The sequence below is a fragment of the Agelaius phoeniceus genome, chromosome 4, assembly GCF_051311805.1.
Source record: "Agelaius phoeniceus isolate bAgePho1 chromosome 4, bAgePho1.hap1, whole genome shotgun sequence".
NCBI lineage: Eukaryota > Metazoa > Chordata > Aves > Passeriformes > Icteridae > Agelaius > Agelaius phoeniceus.
The window spans coordinates 2,847,955-2,869,240 of NC_135268.1; the positions used below are offsets into that span (position 1 = coordinate 2,847,955).

Sequence of the window (21,286 nt, forward strand, 5' to 3'; positions counted from 1 at the left end):
AGAAGAGACTTTCTACTTGCACTATAAAGAAAGACAGAATAAATCCTCAGGGATTAAAGTTAAAATTCTAAAACCTGACCTTTATTTCTCCTCCCTATGTTTGCTTCTTGTTCCCAGCCCATAAAAAAAGAAAAAAATAACAACAACTAGGTATCGAATGGTTTTGTTGGGAAAGCAGCAGGACAACACCAGTAATTTCAGTGAAAAATGGATTAAGAGTTAAGTTCGCATGTGCTTGGAGACCTCACGTAAATCTTCAGCACTACTTAATTTCCACCTGAATTCCTAAACCAGAGTTTAAGTATGACTGAAGTGCAGAGGCTCTGGGATGGCTCTCTCTGCTGGGGTGAGCGCACATAATGCACAAATAAGTGGGAAAATACATATCTTTTACTAAGCAAATATACTTTGTGGCGATATTTTCAATGCCAAACCCAATGGGAAATTACACTCATTGTGTTATACATGAGGGCTATCTGAGTAGGGCTTCTTTTCTGGCAGTTTACAAATAGCTCCTTCTGTATTTAATGCCCTTTTTAAAAGATAGTTTTCTCAAGTCAATCATATAAATGAGAAAGCATTCTATATAAATTTATGTATGTTTCTTTTCCAGTGAGGAAAAGAAATACTTCTATACTGTGCTTTTATTAACTACATTTTTCCATGACAACACCAAAACAATTTAAGGGTGAAAATGAAAGTAAGGTGGTAGCATATCAGTTCACGTCAAGAATGTATTGCCTATATCCTCTTTACATGAGGATTCTTCAGCAGATAGCCAATACAGAACCTCTGTGATCCTCTATAACTTAGAAATCAAATAAAGCTGTCGAAATTCTTGAGTCTCCTGCTGAGGATATGGAAAGTATTATTGAAAGTAATATGGTAATAGTTAGCCTGAAACAGAAAGATTCAAAAAGGGGATGTTAACTGTCAGAGTGGTCAGCCCCATCTTATTTTCTACCCATACTCTAAGGCTTACCAGTGTATTTTAATTAATGTATCCTGCACACCCATTTGTTTCTTTATTGCACAGGGCAAGTGGAACCGAGTGAAAGCACATTCTCCTTGTAGCCACTCACAGTTTCTGCTGACTAGTTCATCACCATACCAAAGATTCTGTGTAGGAGTTCAATTTAGAGCTTTGGGGGAATTTAAGATGTAAATTGCTACTAAGTGGTTTCTTATCATTTCTCAAATGACAATTTCTTCAGTCTACAGTAATTGCTGGTTTAGAGATTGTTTCCAAAATACTCCAGCTTTCACCTCACTTTATTTCCAACAACAAATGCCAGAAGTAGTCAATCACATTTGCAACTTGATGAATACTGGTAACATTCCTCAGCTTCCTGAATGCTTTGTAAATCAGTAGTTAAATATATTTTGGGAGCATCTTAAAGCTTTGCTGTTATCATGAAAGGCATAAGGAAGGATATTGATACATTATTTATAAGTGGGATAACTATGAACATCATTATACCAACAAGAAAACTTTGCAAGACTCACACAGAAATTGATTTTTTTTCCTGTACTTAGTTCTCAGAAAAACTTGGTAAACATCCAATAAAACCAAGTAAACGGGAGAAAATATTCTGACCCCCTGCATAAACACCACTGCTTCCTGTGGGTTTCAAGCTGTGGTCCCAAGAATCAGTGGGTCCCAAGAATCAGTGGGCCTGCAGCTCTCTCATTAATGCTTTACACTGGGTAACTTAGAAAAGGCAGTCCCCTTACAGCATATCCCAATTATCTGCACAGGATTCCATGCCTCCACTGGAAAGCTACTGGGGTCCTTCCATCATGGAAGTTCAAAGCCCACTCTCTAATCACCAAGCTCATGTTAGGAATACATATGGTTCATACCTGTGCATTTTTAGGATTATTACTTTTCTTGGTATGCAACACTTTTAAAGAAAAACACAAGCTACAGCACATTTCAGTGCAGAAAACATCTAATAGCTTTATCTTCCAAAATCAGAATTTTCATTCAATTAGAGAAAATAAGCACACATGCATTACCAATGCACAAAATGCATATGACACATAATATTTAGGAGATTCAACTTCAGATAGCTGGCTCAGACTGAAAACATTTTTAAAAGCCCTCTAGACAGAAACTAGAAGGCAGATATCCTGACTAATGTAGTACCACAGCCAGAACGTTAGAAATGGATGGTCCACCAGCCATCAAGAAGAAAAACCCCAAGCAACTGCGCCTGAGTTTTCTCCATGTAATAAATGTAATTGATATATTCAAGTTACACAATATCTGAATTTTAGCACAGTTTCCCAGTAAACACCAGTTCTGGAATCGTCAGTGAAGTACTGTGAAGTACCATACTGTTAAGAACATTTATTTTTCCAAATACAACCCCACCTTAATTAATTTGTAAATATTTCTCAAACCTGCTAATAAGCCAAGATGTATTTATAACAAAATAATCCTATTTCTACTGAAGGGCATACAGGATTTGGGTCAATAATTTGTCTTCAGCACACCATACATTTAGGGAATCAGATAAAATTCTGCCTGTAAGAATACAGTTACCTCCAATTGCGAGGAGAAAATTTACTTTGGTTGTTTTGGCAGTCTGCTGCTTCTGAGAGCAAAGAGCACTAAGAATCACTCCCATATTTTTAAAACAGGGACAAACAGGAAGTCAGAAGTACAAAAATATTCCATAGTGGGTTGAAATAAGTGTGATGTTAGAACATGGCAATGCATGTGTTGTTTTTTAAAGGAATGTAAAAAGACAAAACTTCAGGAAGACAAAAAGGCAAATGAATTTAGCCATAAATGTGACCTAACACCAAGGAGATGATGCCTTTATATCGTCTAGTTAGAACAACAATAGTTGCAGCAACAAAGCAGAATCACAATTACTTGAAAATGTTTCTGCTTCTGGGAAGCCAGAATATGATAAGCAATTCTAAAACTCTGGGAAAGGAAAAATAACAAGACACGGGGAAAAAGAACCAAAGCTTAAACTTCATAGGAGCAAGGCATTTAGAAACTCTTGGCCCTTAGGTGTGCAGTACCGAACTCTCCAGCCAGAAGTTTTGTCAGCCAGCACAGCCTCACTGATTGAACCAAATTCATCCCATCCCCAAGTGTGCTGGTGATTCCCAAGTGTGCCAGTTCCCCCTTTGTTGTGCTGCACTTTGATCATCTTGGAACAGCACCTCACAGATAACAGCTATTTCTATTGCCTCCACATGCCACTCACCTGCCTGGTACAAAATAAAGTAATAAATATCTGATTCCATACCTTCCTACTCATGGGATCCCAGTTCATTCACCTCCTCAGAGGAGAGAGGACTCCAAGCTATTCACCTGGATTACACGCTTGTAGGGCTGCAGCCTCGCACTGCTCACATGGAAGCCAATCACCGCAGTTTTATCGGACAATATCCATAAAGGCAGCCCAGCCTGGAAGGAGGCTGGGATGTGGCCTTCCTGCAGCCACTGCCAGCCTCAAGGCATTGCAGATCCAAATACAAGGTGTGAGCCCTTGGAACGTGCTCATCTTCTGCAACACATCAGAGGGGAGAGAGGAACACAGGTGCACACTTGTTAAGCCGACGACCTGCAGCCCTTCTCTCCAAGAAGCCAGCACCTGGGCTGGGGAGCACAGTGATTCCAACAGCAGTCACTTTATGAACAAATTGTGACTAGAAACATCTTTTAAAGTGCCACCTCGCCAGAAAATACAGTTTTTATTCAAACCACAGCAATGGATACTAATATCAAACTGCCCTATGCAAACTGGATCAGGAGGCAACTACTCAGTTATCTGAGATTATAACCCTAACCCCATACTTCAAAAAAAATCACAACGCATTCAACTTTTAAGTATTGTTTAGACACTTAATTAAAACTTCTTTGTGTCTGGAAATTACCAACAGAACTACCATATAAAACACTGTGGGAATAAATTAATTGCAGAAAAAATATATTAACTATTCAAACTCATTTCAAAATTCCTAAATTAGGTTCTAATTCAAAGCTCATTAATGTGAGTGAAAACAGCTTGTATAACGCAGACAAAAGTGATGGAGCAGGTGATCTTTTCCTATGTAGAAATATTTGAGAAACAAATACAGAAACTATCTTTATCCATTAGCAATTGTGCCTCACAACATGCAGCTGAATATGCCTCCATGCTCTGCAAAACATCAGATTAACTAACTTTTTGGTCTATTGCTTCCAGGACCTGTGAGAACTTTGGCATATTATGAAACAAAACAAATAAGAGAAGCAGTAAATTATGATTAGAAAAGTGTTGAAACTAGTTCAGGGAACCCTGCTTTACTTGAGAGAACAAATATAATGTCAAGTAGCAGAACATTAACAGCATAGTCTTTGTTCGGTGTTTGCTGCGCTGCAAAGATTCAGCTAAAACAAAGCACAGCATTAGATGCTAGGATTTTCTTTTGTCAAGCCTCAAAAAATGCTACCAAGTGGAACACTACACCTCTTTAAAAAGTACAGCTGTTCTTTCCAACCACTCAGCTCTACATGTTACCATCTTTGTATCAACATACAGTGAAGTCATTTGTCTTTTTAAATACAAACTTAGATATAACAGAGGTATTCCTTATTATATATAGTTTTCTATTTATACAATAAGGACAAAGAACATTCCATGCAAGACAGCAGAGGAGAGAGTTTTGAGACAATTGCAACATTTCCGTCATTTCAGAAACATCACAGAATTGTTGCCAAGCGAGGGCTCAAAAGTCCACAGTGTTTCTGCAAACCCCTCTCTAACTGCAGAGGCATTATCATCTCGGAGACTCACTGAATTGTATTGTCTGAAGTACTGCCTCTTTCAGAACGGCTCAAATGCAAAACTGTGCCTCAGAGTGGAAAAAAAAAAAAAAAGCTAACCCGTCCTGCCCATGGGGAAAAAAATCTGACACAGTGGTTACTATTAATTAGCATTCCTATTTGCTCAATACTACATCCAGTTTCCAAAGGAAGGGTGATAGGCTGAACTAGGAAAATGCTACTTCTCAATGCTGCTAGCACCCTATTTCCTGGGCCAACAAGCTGCCCTTCAGTGCCACACCATGCACTGGTGTTCTGGAAAGCAAACATCAAGGTTAACGACTTGCATCTACGCATCCTGCACCAATGTACAGCCTCGAAAAAAAATCAACATTTAAAAAACATTTTAAAGGCTTTTTTCTTCCCCTGTTAAATGAACCTTAGAAAGCAGCAGCAGAAGAAAGGGGACTGCCTGACAGATGGTCACAAGCAAGCAGGTGACCCCTGAAGCTTTCTAGCTCTCTGCGAGTCAATTATTAATGGGGATTTCTCTTCTTACCGCCCCATCCCATGCAGAGAGGAGCAGCAGCAGCAAAACCTCATTCAAAATGCATCCATCCCCGCCAAGTGACTCGGGGAAGAAGCAAATCAGCAGCGGCGAGCAGATGGTGCGAGCGGCTCGGGAGCGGGAGCGCAGCGAGCCCGCGGAGACGCCGTGTCCGAGGAGCCAACCGCAGGACTTACTAACCCGAGCTCCCGCTAAGATATACCGTGGGAGTGCAGATCGCCCGGGCTCTGCATCCCCACGGCTTTGTTTATCGGAAAATATTCAAAATGGAAACCTGACTCCACTTCTAAAAATAGCCGAATTTACTCCAAATCGACTTGAAGTCCCGCTCTTGAAGTGTGTGACAACAGCGAGCAAATACCTCGTCTTATCTCCAAAAGGCAGCATGTCAAGTCAAGGGGGGGAAATGCCCAGACGAGCTCTTCAGGTCCTCAATATTGGGTTCTCCGTAAGAACCGGCACCGAGAAGGGGCGAGCGCGGAGCGGCCGCCCCCGAGCAGCGGCGGCGCCCGCCAGCCCCGCGCCGCCCCCTGCCGGCAGCGCGCCCGCTCCCCGGGCAGCGATCTCTGCCTGCCCGGGCTGCGCCCCGCTCATCCGGGCAGCGATCCCCTCCCTGCCCGGGCTGCACCCCCGCCTCCCTCCCGGGGGAAGGCGCAGCGTCCCAGAGGCGCTCTCCCCACTGGACGGGCTCCTGAGCACCCTCCTCGGGCGGAGCTCCGGTCTCCAATACTCTGCGCTCGGCTCACCAGCGCTTAACCCGTGGCCCTCGGTCCGGGGGCCGCCCTTGTGTCAGAAAAGGTGATGAACTCACAGGGTGACGGAGCCCTTGAAGAGCAGCCCTTTGTTTTGAGATGACTGAGCACTGACATAACCCGCCCTCCCCAAAGACAGCAGATGCTCTTTGAGGCTTCTACCTACTTCGCAGAGCGGGGAAATGCATAGTTGCTCACTACTCACGAGAAGTTGACCGTGTCTGTTTTGAACCGAGGAGAACACAAAATAAAAAACTAAAAGCCCAGTACAGGGAACTCCGGGGCTGGGGCAGCTCTCCTGAGCAGCTCGCAGTGCCGGGCGGGCGCTCCCAGCCGCAGAGCGGCCGCGAACCGGGGACTGAAGGCGAGAGCCGGCGGGGAAGCGCCGCATGTGCCCTTCGGTGGCAGCCGGACGGAGCTGCTGCGTGGTGGTTTCAGTTCTTGCTCTTTCGAGAGCGGGGGCGGCGGGGGTGGGGTAGGAGTCGCTTCTTTTTATTTTCTTTGGAGGCAGCAAAGTGAAATGGAAAAGAGCGAGGTTTTCCTGTAAAAAAGGAACTACCTCTATCCGCCGCCGCTCCGGTCTTACCTCGTAGCTTTTCTAACAAAGTAAGAGCGAGTGAAGTCGCCGTGATCGTCCAGCCACGCTTCCACCGCTTCCTGCTCCGGCGCGGGGGGAGAGCAGCGCTCCATGCTCCCGCCGCCGCGGCTGCCGCCTCCCGCCGCGGCTGCCGGCCTGGCCCGGCCCTGCCCGGCCCGCTTTACAGCTGCGGTACCCCGAGCTCCCGGTCCCCGCCCACGCCCCGCTCCCAGGTGTGCGGGCAGCAGGAAGCCCGGCCCGCGGCACCCCAGCGCATCTCCGGCCCGGCTGCCGGACCCGCAGCGGGCAGAGCCGGCTCCACCTCCACCGCGGCCCCGCCTGCTTCAAAAAAGTGTCTTTTTGACAAATCGAGTGTCGCTTTAGAGGGTGCCGCTGTCGGGTGTCAGTATGTGATCTCTGACAGACCTCAGCCTGGATACGAGTACTAAACCCCTGGTTTTACTGTCGTTCATGCCTACAGTGCGGCTCTTAGATCGCTTTTAGACTCTGAATAAGCACAGCCTAGCTTTGAGGATGGTCAACACACAGCTCCTACTTTCTCAAAATTAGACAGCTGGGACTGCAGTTTTGGTTAACACTGAGCACCACTTTCATGTATTGTAGTTCCATTCTATGATGCGCATGTGCACATGTTTATAACAAATTATCCTCTGCATTCACAATGCACCTTTCACAAAGGCTAATGCATATCTGGGGCTTCCTGTGCTGCCACACGTGCGGTGTCTTTGAAGGTAAGATAACAAATAGCAGAATGTTTCAGGGGAGGGGAATCTACAGAGTCTTGCAAATTATTTTCCTCTGTAGTCAATTGAGAGCTAGTGTATGAAATATTTTCTGCTGCTCTTAACCCCCTTTCAGGTGTATGTAAACTTCTGATACGGAGATCTGTCTCCTGTATGTAGAGAGGTGGGGTTCTGCAGCTTGAGAAGGGGCTGCAGCAGGAACTTCACAGCAAAGGGATTCAGAGCCTGTCCATGAGCTCGAGGAAAAGTTTTATCTTCTGTGTCTTTGTGTCACATCTGTGTAGCACTGACTTGGACACATGTATCTTTTGGCTGTGAGAGTTTGTGTGTAATATGAGGCACACAGAAAGGGAGGTTTTACATGAACATTACTCCGCTGTAAAGGGGATCTCAGGGGGAATGTTGTGCATGGTGACCAGAGAGCAAATGTGAAGATAAAGCATAAGCCAGTTACATGCAGCACGAGTCAAGCTGCTGTTCAAGGCAAAGACAAATCTTTGCCTTCAGCAGGGAAATGCAGAATTACCAAGCAAACTGCATAAACAGACAACATGGCAATAAATGAAGCAGATGTTTAGTGCCAAAACCTGGAAAGAGTGGTATGTTAGGAAAAAAAATAAAATAAACCCGTTGTGTAAATCATAGATTTCTGCATTAACCATTTCAGAAAAAGAGTTCTGAGGTTACAGTAGACATGGCAGTTAAAGCTCCTAAGCTAGGCAGAAGTTTTGGAAAATGACACTGTGTTAAAATGCTTAAGTATAATAGCAATGTAAAACGTGCAATTATAGAATGCAGATTTTATAACTAACTGAAATGCCATTCCCTGAATAGTCTCATATGGAATATTGATCATGGTACTGCCCATCCAGTCTCAAAAAGCAGTTGCAGAAGGACCAAACACATGGAAATATCTTCTTTGTAAAGAGGCAGAAAGAGTTTGTTTACAAAAGGAGAAATACAAATATATAATTTAATTACTGGTATTTAAAAAGTAGGATAGTATTTTCTCTCTGTCTCGTAGGAGAATAACAAGGTAATGGTCAATGCAATTATGTCAGCTGCAATAGATAGCATCTCATTTCATGTAATTAGGAGTAGCACTAATAGAAATAAGCATTTATCCTGTGGTAACATCCAGTAGGCCCCAGTCAGGAACAGAGGTTGCACCAAGGAGCACTGTAAACATGTCACATTAAATACCAGGCCAGCTGAGGTGCACCCAGCATCCCTGAACTCGGTGCCACAAGGAACTGGGACCTGCAGCTGCTGGGGCCTCTATTCAGCCTGCAGATAAGAATCAGTGAAGCCAATGCAAATGATCATCTTCCTGATGAGCCTGGTGAATTCAGTGGCAAAGCAACAGCTCAAAGGGTTGCTACCCAAGCAAAGAATAGCATAGTCTTTCCCAAAAGAAATAAAAACTGAACAGCTGGGGGCGGGGGGGGAAGGGATGCCTTCCTTGTATCCGATGAATTTCCATGAATAATAATGAACATGTTGTTTTCATTTTTAAGGTGACAGGAGAGGATGAAGGCCAAGCATAACAAAGAATGAATGGTCAAAGTGGAAAAAGTCTTCCATAATTTTGGCTTCCAAAATGCTCTGAAAAAGCTCCGTGTATCTTAGCTCTCGCCCAGCTTTCCAGTTTGTTTCCAGAGCTCAGAGGATAGAATTGATGTGGAGTAGCTCTAAACCTGAGAAGGGCTTGTAGTAATGTCACACAAATAAAAATGTCCAGTTCAAGTTTAGAAGCTGCTTGAGAGCAGCTCAGTGTTGAAGCCAGGAAGCTTTCCCGTCAGTAGGCCACGCTATTGCGGGACTAGTGGATGGAAAAATGATTTGGCTGAAATCTTTAATCTGATGTTTTGCAAATATTGTCATGTAAGGAGATAAAAAAGTGGGGTTGTTTTCTGTATGCTCAAGGCACATAAATTAGAAATTCTGCAAACTCAGGATAATTAGTAAGAATAAATAAGGAAGTATGTAACCAGAGGAAACGTATTTATGTGATAATTTATGCTCAAAGAACTCTATATTTATTTAAATCTATTTGAAAGTAATATAATTCTATTTCATTTCCCTTTAAAAGAGAAAAAAATAACGTTTCAGATGTCAACATTGTTAACTTGCCTGACTTATTCATTAGATGAATTGGAGCAGCATTTATATTTGCTATGAAGTGGGAATTGGCTGTCTTTCTACCATCTCTTAAATCTGGAAAACAGTTGGTCCATTTTGGCTCCTAAATCAAATTTAGGACTGTACTATATGGCCAGTAAGGCTAGAATATGATAAGGCAGAGGAAACTATTCCACTTCTTTATTAGCCAGCACTTTCACACACATGCAGTGGAAGAATCCTAATACTAGTGAGGCAAGTTTCCATTCGCCTTCCATTCTGTTGCATAAGGAGAGTGAAATAATAACCAAAATTCAATTCATTTAACATCTCATAGTTATTTAGTGATGAAAACACTAAATGATGAGAATGTCTTATAAATTTATTCTCTCAGTCCTTTCCAAATAATTGCTGGAAATGTTTCCCCAGAGCTGCTCAGCAATTGCATAACCTGCCCTCTCCTCTGGGATAACAGTGCATATGTCCTACAGGAAGCCATGGAAAACAGTAGCTTCCTCCTATTTTGATTTAAATGTGACTGAGCATTTGCGTCTATCAAAGTACCAGGCAAAATTATTGTTCACGTCAGGAAAGCAGCAGCTTCTTAAAGCTGTTTGTAATGCATAGATATTTGTCTGGAAAACACTGTCAGACTTTATCTCCTGAAAAATCAAGTTAGGATTTGAGTTTGACATATCAGCATTTGATATGTAAATCTACATATCAGTATCAAATTTGAGCATCAGTATGCTCAAATTTTAACTTTTTCTGATTTCTATTGGAAATCTCAGGATAAGTTGGAAAGCTGTTAGCAAGTCTCTCTCTTTTTCTCAGCCTTCTCTCCTTCAAGCTAAGTAGTGTCACATCTTTCAGTTTTTCCTTGACCATCATGCTTTCCAGCCCTCAGATCATTCATTTTCTCTTTGGGCATCTCTAGATCATCTCTCCCATTCCTGCAGTATCTCACCAAGCTAGGAATAAGTAATCCATCTGAACACAGATCAAATCCCAATTAAGTGGAAGGCATATTTTGGGTTCCTTGCAAGCTCTGTTCCTGCTAATACCATCACCCTTGCTCATGCCTTCTTGGCAACAGCCTGATATTGTTGACTTCTCTGTTCCCTTTTTTTATACACTTGCCATGTACTCAGGTGCTGCCTGTATGTTTACCTCTGCCTAACTGCATTTTCTTGCTCTTGAACATTTTTAATTTCATCCTGTGCTTGCAATACATCTCCAATTTATCAAGCTGAATTCTGTGCCTGTCATGCAATGTGTACTTGGCCAAGCTGAGTGCAGGGTTGCTGAAGGACACTGGTCTGTGATAGGGTTTGATCACTGGGCAATAATTGGATTTGATGCAGGTGGGTGAAAATGTAGGTGGATAATGTATGCATAGGGTTTGGTGGACTTTGCTTGGGAGATGGAGGGTAAGTAGGAAATTTGTAGGGCAGATTCATTCCAGGCCCTTGTCAGTGGCATATCAAACTCCTTCTTCATTTACAATGGTACTTAGCTTATTTTTAAAGAGCTTCTTAGCTATTACTTAGTAATTTTCAATTAGCAGTTGCTCTTACTAGTACTTTTACTAGTAATTGTGATTTCAAATTGAAGTATTTGGTTTATACCTAGTCTAACAGATAATATGGAGTCAAATTATAAGGGGCTTGTTTTCTAGTTGTGGTTGTTTGGAGATGGAGACTCAGTGGCAAATGATATAAATGAAAAATTAGTCAGGTTTTTTTCAAGTACATACCACTGCAATTTGGGCATTCACTCTTCTGTTTCTGTACTCATATACCACAATTCTCTGTTGAACTTCTCACACATTAATCTAACAACTGGAGTTTCTGAAGGCCCCCTATCATCACAAATAAGTATAATTTCTCTCAGTAAAACCCTTGGGTTTCTGGAGCTCTCTCTTCAGGACATTCTCCAGTAATGATCTTTTTGAAACCAGAGAGGTGTAGTAGCACCAACTCCTGTGTCATGGTTTATTCCACCTTGGGCAATAAGAATCATTTTGCCTACACTTTGCCCTGGGAATGTGTCTGCTTGGGCCTATTAATACTATTTCTTTCTTTCACAGTAACTCCTTTTCAAAAATAATTTCCTGTCTTTTAAATGAGATTTTATTTGTCCCTTTAATGAACAACGTAGATTTCTCTATGTTAAAATATAGCCCAGACCTCACTAAGTATTCTTAATTGGTCTATATTAAGGGCCTGCCCTTCATGTTATTTATATCTCTGTAACTTTTTGTAATTTGCAGCTTTTTCCATCAATAATTTTGTATTTTTTTTTCAGATCATTCAGTATGATTTGGGTCCATTTAGTGTGGACCAGACTGATAGTATACATTGCAGGGGCTTTCATCAAAAGCCCTGTAGACTTGTGAGCCAAAGCCCTAATGAAATCTTACAGGAGTTTACTTTATCAAACTAATTCATGGTCTCATGGGAAAATAGGCAGGTTTTTTTATTCCTGACAAAACTAATTTTCTGTGTAGACTGGCGTTAATTGTACTATCATCCTTTCATTGTACACTGATTTCTTCCTGTACCAGCCTCTCCATCAGTTTCCCTGATGTTGATGTCAGGCAAAATGATCTGCAATTTCCTTATTAAATAATGGAACAATGCTAGCTTCTCCTCTGTCTTGGGGATCTTATGTGGAATTTCAAGACATCTTTTGCTTAGTTTGGTTCTTTTTAATTTTATCTTTTAATGTTTAAGTTCAGGGTTCATACCTGTTAAACTGCTATTATTTTAGTTCTGATATTTTGGAATCTTAGTAGTGAACATACAAATTTCTTCTTTAATGGATGGGATGAGGAATATTTTAGGGGCACAGAGCTGAAGTGAAGTATTATGCAGTGGACATAAAAGTTGTTTTTAGGAGATTTTAGGAATGCACAGACATATTCTGGTATTGAAGGAAAATGTTAATCTGTCATTGTGGAAGAGCAACAAAAAAATGGAAAAGTAAATACAGTGAATAGAGTTTATTTATGTATAACATTGATATTATAACCTAAAGGGACAACCACCAAATTTTCACTGTTCTGAACAATGTGAAAGGAAAATGTATAAGAGATTAGTTTGTAACTAAGGCTCACTGCAGCACTGCTAAATGAATATGGAGGGTTTGTATAGAATTTTAATTATACTCAAGAAGAAAATGTATGAGAACAACCCGACTGAAAAGAGGTTGTTAAACAGGAGTGTGTCCATTTCTGATTTGATTTCTTTTTTGGAGGGGTATGTCATAGTCAGGATCCTTGCATGTTCTCCTTCACTTTTCATACCTATCCCTAGAGACATCTCTGGTGTTTGACGTTTGTTTGGCCAAGGGAATCTGAATGAGAGTATTCACAATGTACCATTGCTGATCCCAAATCATCAGCAGGCTCATGGAGAGGTTTTCCCCACTGTTCATTGTGGGGAAATGAAATGCCTGTTCATTCCTTCTCATCTCTTTTTTTAAAGCTTTGGCTGATGTGAGCACCTGGGGCTTTCAAAACCCTTCAATATGTGGTAACTAGTTTCTCTCTGGTAAATAAAAGAAGAAAACTATCAGAGCAAAACAATGAAATGGATTTTTAGGTTCTCCCATCAAATAGCATGAGGTCATCATCACCCTGCCTTCTGGAGAAGTGAAGCTATATTTCTCAGGAAATTAGTGAGCATTACAAGAGCTGGTGGGTCCAAATTGTGATAAGTACCTAGCTTTTCACATTTGGTTCCATGTGAGACTGGGTGACAAAGGTGAAAAATAGACTGAAACGCAGGATTTTGTGTGTGGGGGACATAATATCTCTCTGCCATTTTGCTTTCTTTTGTTAATGTTGTAGAAGAGTTTCTGTGTTTTATGAGAATTTTATGAGAATTTTTTTGGTTTCACATTTGGAGCCAAATGTGGTACTTATCACAATCATTGTGGTACTTATCACAATTTCTGAGATTGCTACTTACATTTCATCACTGGCAGGTTGCTGAGGCAGGGGCTTTCCATGGCCATGTGTTTCTGCAGCCTTTAGCATAGTTGGTACTTCATGAGAGGCTGTAAAACCAATGCAAGGGATGAATTAAATCCATTTTTGTTGGAATCCAAATATCATTTGCATCATCCATGAGCTTTTTTATTAATTTTTGTCCCTCCATTAGATCAGTGAGGACAGCAATAGTTGTCACTGGTACTGTACTATAGGTAGCTATAGCCAAATAGAAAGTTTATGGGATTTCACGTCAGTTACAGAAAAAGTTTCTGTCACAGCTGAAATTACATCAAATGAGTGCCTCGGTTTTAGTATTACATTTAGTCTTCTGAATCACCAGGGAGCTGATTTTTAATCTATTTTTCTACAGCCATGAGGGTTACACACTCACTTCTGGCAGCTTACACCAGGTCCTAGGAGAGGCAGGAGGAGTTGTGTCAACAGTGTGGCAGACTTCATTTGGCACCTCTGCTCCCAAATGGATGATGTGAGCATCTGAAAACAGCGTGTACCTCACTGGTGGCTGCCTAATCTGCTGCCCTGGGTTTGTGGTGAAGGAGAACCTCAGCCATTCAGCCCCCAAACCAAGTAGTTGGTTCAGCCCTGCCTGTGCGCTGCTGTGGCACCGCATTTTTAGGCATTCACTGCAGATTTTAAAGCAGGGCAGAATCAAACTGTGTGAGAAGAAAGCTGCCAGAAAGAGTGAGGAATATGGGGGCAGCAGGACGGAAATAAGCACATAATTTTGCTAAAATGTTTCAATATGGAACAATATTAAGGAGGCTCTTGATGAGCCTAAAACTTCTTCCAGCTGCTTGTGAGCTACCAGTTGTGCCTGACATTCCTGATTTCTGGCTTCTAAGCCTGGTCTCTTTATAGAGCCTTGAAAAAACCCCAGTTTTTATTTGAGCTTATTGAATTTATTTTAATTTTATTTATTTCCAGAGTAAAATGTTTATGTGGAAACAAATTTGCGTGGTGTTCTCATGGCTCAAATAGAAATACGAGCACCCCTGAGGAAATGAAAAGTGACACAGCATGGGCCAGCCTGTGAGGACAGCTGAGTGCTTGAGGGCTGCAGCCTGACTCCTCAGTTCATCCTGCACTGAGCACATACATATTCCCTGCTGTTTTCCTACTTTCCATGTGAGACTGGGTGACAAAGGTGCAAAATGGACTGAAAAGCAGGATTTTGTGTGTGGGGGACATAGTATCTCTGCCATTTTGCTTTCCTTTGTTAGTAGATGTAGAAAAGTTTCTGGTTTTTATGAGAATTTTATGCTGCCTACACACTTCCAGTACAGTGACATTACAAGGTAAAAGCATGGGCAGAGAAGTATTGCAGTACTTGAGTACATTTATATTATATAGAGGACTTGAGTACATTTATACAGACTCCAGATTCATTTATACTGTGTTATCAGAATTTGCAGTGTGTGCCTTTTGATTAGAGCTGCCAACATCTATTTTCTCTGTGACAGCTGAATTATGGGTTTTGTGAGGAACACCTTGCAGCTGATTAAACTTGTATTGACAGGACTGCATTCTATATTAACAGGAAAACAGCTACTTCAGGCCCCTAAATCCCATCTTTTCCTCTGATTTTACTTTAAGGCCCTGAAAACCCAGAGTAAATCAGGAAGCATTTGCCACCACAGATTCTTTCATTGTAAAGCAAACCAAACATGTCATTGCCAATTGACCAGAGTAGCTCTTTTGATACATTTATGTCTTCTTTTAATCTGCTCTCTGTCTTTCAGATGTGGATTGATTTATCCTTCCAGCATTTCTGTCTTAGGCAAAATATTTTTGTTCGTTTGTAGGAGATAAATCACAGCTCTTCCTTCTAAATACTTAGTGGCTGACTCTTAATTTCTTGATCTCTGTGTGTGAATAAAAGTCTGACCTTGTTTTGCTACTTAAAAGTACTCGGGGGAGGTAAAGGAATACAGAACTGTACATAATGAAAACCATCAAAAGGAAAAAAACAACACAAAACTAAATCAATCTTCTTGGTGGTTTTGAATTTTTTGTGAGGTTGAAAGATGTTGATTTTCTATGAACTAATATTCGTTTTAACTGATACATGGAGTTTAATATTGCAAAAGGGAAAACAAATTTTACCATTCCTGTAATTTTGTAATTCTATTGCTTGCTGGAGGTTGAATTATTTAGAATGCAAAGTGTATAACAAAAAAAGGATATAAATATATCTATAGAAACAAAAGGAACAGGAACTGCACTTCTATAATGTTTATAGTTACTAATAAGGAAAGGAAATAAATACAAGTTGTTCTTAAACAAGCTGGTAAAATTGCAAGTGAACCCTGCAAGTTCTCCCAAGTGCTTTCCAGCCACGAAAGCTTGCAGAAAGTAGATTTTACCACAGCTCCAGCCCAGCTGAGCATGGAGCTGAAACATGCACAGTGCTATTGTTTCCATTTGCTAACAGGCCTCACTTGCTTCAGGGGTCCCTGCATGTTCCAGCTGCTTTTCATTCCAAGTAGCTCAAAGCTCTAGGACAGTTTGGTCCCTTCACATCTCAGTAGGAAAGCTTTGGATTGAAACAGCCTCCCTCATTCAAAAACAGAGCTTCTTTCTTCTTCTTCTTCTTTTTTTTTTTTTTTTTTTTTTAATAATTCCCCCAGGATTCTTGCTGTTTCAGAAGAGTTGTGCTCATGAATAGTAATATAAAATAAAATAATTTCTGAAGCTCTTACTACAACGTAATTAAAAAAAAGATGGGGGTGAAATAGCTGGAATATCTTTCAGTTTGTGTGTTTATCAGTGTCTTTGACTATCTATCAGTTCCTGTAACTCCAGGACCCTCCAAATTCACTAGCCAGCATCAAGCACATCTAGTGGAAAGATAAATATAGCAAAGTACTGTGAGCACCTCCAAAAAAATAGGTGTCCTGTTGAGACACCGTTTTCATGCCTTCATCAAGAGTCAGGGTGTCAGTGGCCATCTCAGGAGGGGACAGCGTCCAGGCAGCAGAGAACCAGCAGCCTGCTGGTGCTGGAGCTTCAACTGGAGCTCTGCACAGTCCCAGGAAGGTGTTAATATGATTAATATTAACATAATTGATATTAAAAACCTGGCAGCCACAAAATACAAATAGAAAAAATGCAGCTGGGTTTATTCTGATGCTCCCAGAGCAAGCAGCTCTCTTGCTTCAGGCTGGACTCTGTCTGCTCTCTTGCTCCTTTTCCCCTGCTAACATTGAGCTTACACATCTTACTTGCAAGAAGAGTGTGGAGACCGCATAACTTTGTTACCTTGCCTAATTTTGCCCTCTTAGTTTTAGTTTCTTTTGGAAGAAATTGGAGAAATGTCCCTCTGCACATCGACCTTCCAGCTCTAGAGTCAAGTTCTTTTCTGGTGTGTCTGGTATCCTCACCACATTGCACCATATTCCCTTTTGTTCTTGCTCTTATCATCACCAGCGCTTGCAAATACCTTACACTCTAGTGCAAGAGCAAAATACCCTCTCCTGTTCACATCTCCCTCAGGAAACTCTTCTTGGGCAGCACTCAGACACAAGTCAATAGCAGCAGCCATCATTATCTGACCATGCTGCTGCTTCTGGTTTGTTGCTCCCCTTTTGATCTCGCTGTGTTCTGCTCACAGACCTGTGCTGCTTAAAAAGGTCCTTGGGACATGGACCAGGCCTTTGTGTTTTGTACAGGGTGTCTCTGTTCCCTGGCTGAATGTCTTGACCTTTAAAAGGCAACTCTAAGGCTGTCAAAATGTGGTTTATATAATCAAGAATCTAATTCGGAGATAGCAACTCTCTGTTACAGGCCTGAAATTCTCTGTGTATTGTTCATGCTAACACAGCTTTGCCCACCCAAATGTTCATGGAGCTCAAATAAAAGGAGCTGTAAATAGAGAAGAAAAGGCCTTCAAAATGATGAGATAAGCTTTGTTAATATTTATGTTCTTCCTTGTTGGCAAAATGGGTAGTTTGAATTCAACCTTGTCTTTTTTTATTTCAAAAATGAGAAAAATACAACTGATACTTTTTTTCCTCAGTGGAGCAGATTAGTGAGCTCCAGTGAGCTAAGTGCAACACAATGAAATGAAGCAATTTAAAGAAAACCATTAAAGGTAAAAACATTTGAGTAATCAACAACAATGTTCCCTTCAGAACAGGTCATTACAACAAAGCTGGTTGTGCTGCCAGTCCTGTTGATTTTCACTGACTACAAAGCAGAATAGAAACTTTCTCCATAAATCCTTGGGTGCTAATGCAGGAAGGTGGCTGTGTAATCTGAGCTGTCTGACCCTGGCAAAGGAACAGACTGTAAGCTCACTGCCTAAAGAAATGATTAAAAAATTCAGTGCTGGAAGAAGAACTTGCTTCTTCTTTATTAATGTTTATCAGGTTAAAGAAGTTAAATAACTGAAGCAATATGAGCAGTGCATAAAAGCAGGGGAGTGAAAGGAGAAAAACTGGTTTGGGAGTGTGCCATGGCCTCTGTCACAGAGCATCTCATTGATCTGCCTTCCAATTCATCCTGTCAAACAGCTGGCATGGCCTGGGGTCCACAGGCAGAGGAGCAGCACCATTCATTCACCCTGCTGTCCTGAGCACAGATGCTTTCCCTGGTGCCTGGTAGTTCTAGCCAGCTTCCAGAGCTTTGGCAGAATTGTTCACAGATGTCTGACACACCAGGATAACACAGAAATTCATACAAAAGGGATATGAGGTTAATGCATAGTTAATACTGTTGTCTTTATCTCTGTAAAGTGTATCTCCATGAACCTGGTAGGAAATAATACATGCACATTGCATTAAAATTCCTTCTTGGAAGGTATATATCCCAGAAGTTAAAGACAGAAGCTTTTTTATTTGCATGTGAGAGTTTTAATGTGCTTTGAAAGGAATTGATCTGTCAGTGCTGGGGCCGAGATCGTTACCCACAGAGCACAGTGCACAGCTCGCTCTTCAAAGAGCCTTTAATGTGCCAATGCAGGCAGCTGCACAGCCCAAAGGGGGGGCTGCAGTGGCATCCTTCTCTTCTCAACACCACACTTTAGCTGTGGTTGACTAAACCTCCCCAGTAAAAGCTGTGACCCTCAGGCCAGTCCCACAGCACACTCGTCCTCAGCATTTCTGTCAGGCTGGTAGGAAAGCTCAGGATTAATGCCAGCTCATGAGAGCACAGAATTTAGACCAAAGATGTTTCTCAAAGTCTCTACAAAAGTCAGTACAAACTGAAGTGGCCATAAGTATCCATTTATAGGAAAAGTAAAAAGCAAAGTAGTGAGAGACAGCGAGTATTTTAACAGGGGAATCTAATTTTTCTCCTTTTACCACATGTTATGCAAAGGACGACGGTGAGCTCTGTATTTGCTGGCAGTGGAGGGAAGTCTGGGGAATCTATTCATTTTCCTCCTCATTTAAACAAACACTCTCAGAACCATGACCAAGAAAGGAAGTAAAAGTACTTAGCAAACTTATATTAAGTGTTCTAACTCAATGTTTGTATTTTGCTCCTGAAAAATATACTGACTGTATTGATAGCACAGTAGTGTCCCGCTCCTGCAATCTGATGTGGGAGAGGGCTCAGGGAATAGTTTTAACCTTGTATGGAAACCTAGTTTTATTTTCAAAATACCTGCAGCTCAGAACAGTCTGAGCTATTCTGAAGCAAAAGTTGTGTCCCTCAAAGAAAGTTCATGCAACTCCCACAGGGTAATCCTGTCTGGAAGAAAAAGCTACTGGTGCCCAGAGACAGGAATCCCACTGAGGGAACCTGTCTCTTGCCCTAACTTTCTAGTGCTTTGGGAATGTGATTGTAAAACAGAGGTCTTGTGAACACCATGAATATTCCTGTAGAAAGACACTTTCTTTCCACCAGATAGCTATCTCAGATAATATCAGCCTGCTACAAAATGCTACTGCTAGCCAAGACTTTATAGATTTTCATTTGATGGATAAACCTGTGACTTTGCTTACTAGTCTGGAGGATTTTTCATATAAGCAACAATATTTATGAAATTATGCTCCATTCCCATAAATCTGTATTTTGGGCTATTGAGCCAGAAGTTCTCACTTCGGGGGTTGTAAAGCAGATTCTAAATGTGATTGAAAAGATAATTTGGTCTTGAGAAGCCAAAATATTTAAATTTTGTTAACTTTTTATTCTTATCTCATCAGTTTAAATGTTTCATGCTACAATTACCTTGTGTCTAAGTAAAATTTTATTAGTTAAGGATGAGCTGCAACTCACAAATGCAATCTCCAAAGAAAAAGGAAAATCAATGAAGAACTGATGGGGGTTATTTAGGATACATCTGAAAGGTTTGGATGAAAGATTTAAATTTCTTTCCATAATTTATCACCTCCACTATCAAAATAATGTCCCCCCTGCCACAGAAGGGATAAGTCATAAACTGCATTGGATGGTAGGTGTTGTGTTTTTAATCAACAGTGTTGGCACTGCATGGCTTGGTTTTCCTCAGGAAAATCCCACATCTTTTGTAGATTTGAAGAAAATGTTTTGTACTTATTTGCTGCCTTGAAATAAATTATTCATAGTGACGGTAAAGAGATGGAATTGTGAAAGGCAGGTATTTTATGGCAGGGAGTGGCCCTTAATTTCATCTTTCTGAGATCAGGACAGCATATGATGTGCAGATTTGTTCCTCTCAGTGACCTAAGGAAGTGCAGAATGCAGTAGAAACATTACAGGCTTGGGAGCAGAAGTAGCTGCAGAGGTATCTGGACACTTCTTTGCTGTCCTTTTCACCATCATATTCTCTTCATGACTGCAAAAGTAATTAAATCTGAGAAGCAGATTTGTGGGTCAAATTCTCTTCTTCACCCTGTACTGTATGTTTAGAGTGACTAATTTCACCAGGATTTGTGTGTATTTATGGAAATGTACTATACAGGAGAAGCTTGTTGATGATAATGTTTTGCCCTCATTGGGAGATTTGCACCTGAAGTGGTATTTCCATCCAAATTGTGAGGAAGCACCAAATCTGAATGACGGTAATGTGTTATTTCACTTAGGCAATTTTGCTTTAAAAGCTGTTACTGTTTTTCTTGAACCACCAGATTCAGCTTTTTCTAAAATAACATATTTTCTGCTTCTGTCCCACAATGGTTTACAGAAATGGTCTTGTCTCTCTCTCCAGTGCTGTCTTGGGAATACTTAGAGGTGTCCATCAGTCTGAATATCTCTGAGTGACTAATACAGTGTATGAGCCCTAAGAGCAGCCCTGAGAGCTTTGCTACCACACAGGAAGTACAGTGATGTCAGTGAGAGCTCAGTACAGATGTGTGTTATCCATGTGATCTAATGAAGTAGATGGATACCCTCTGGAATCGAGAATATTTGTTCTGATGCTTCAAGAACCTTATTCTCCATAACTCTCGAATTCATAACACCAGGACAGCAGGAGGAATGCAGGGTGAGTGGCTTAGTGTGGGCCAGAACTCCAGTCTCACCCAGCTCTTTGCTCTTTGAATTGGCTTCTTCATGGAAAAGAGCAGTTTCCACCTTACAAATTGGTTAACACGGCTGCTGTGCACATACCAGAAATAAAACAGTCGTGGAAAGAGGGGGGGAAAGCTGGAGCTGTGAACCAGAGAAAGACACTGAGTTCTCTAGTGGCTCAGGGTCTCAGTTACATGAGCAGGGCTTCTAGCAGTGCAATTCCTTCCTGGATTTAGTTCCTTCTGATTTCCTGTCATTTTTGTCTAATTGGCTAATTTTACTGA

At 41.3% G+C, this 21,286-nt stretch overlaps 1 protein-coding gene across 7 annotated transcripts in view; it reads right to left on the bottom strand.

Annotated features, from left to right (window-relative positions):
• The window catches only part of PDE5A (phosphodiesterase 5A), a 57,317-nt gene extending 43,709 nt beyond the window's left edge, over nucleotides 1–13,608 (bottom strand). Inside the window, exons 1-2 of one of the 7 annotated variants that reach the window (XM_077176729.1) lie at nucleotides 5,701–5,938; nucleotides 3,335–3,530 (exon numbers count right to left, since the gene is read on the bottom strand). Coding sequence is in view for 5 of the 7 variants with exons in the window: in XM_077176722.1 (XP_077032837.1) it covers nucleotides 6,678–6,781 (104 nt within the window). In the remaining 2 variants the exon portion in view is untranslated. Of the gene's footprint in view, nucleotides 1–3,269; nucleotides 3,531–5,330; nucleotides 5,569–5,700; nucleotides 5,939–6,677; nucleotides 6,978–13,527 lie in introns of those variants that run through there. The other 6 variants (XM_077176728.1, XM_077176724.1, XM_077176722.1 and 3 more) reach the window with 6 other exon arrangements.
• Between the last annotated feature and the right edge of the window lie 7,678 nt (nucleotides 13,609–21,286).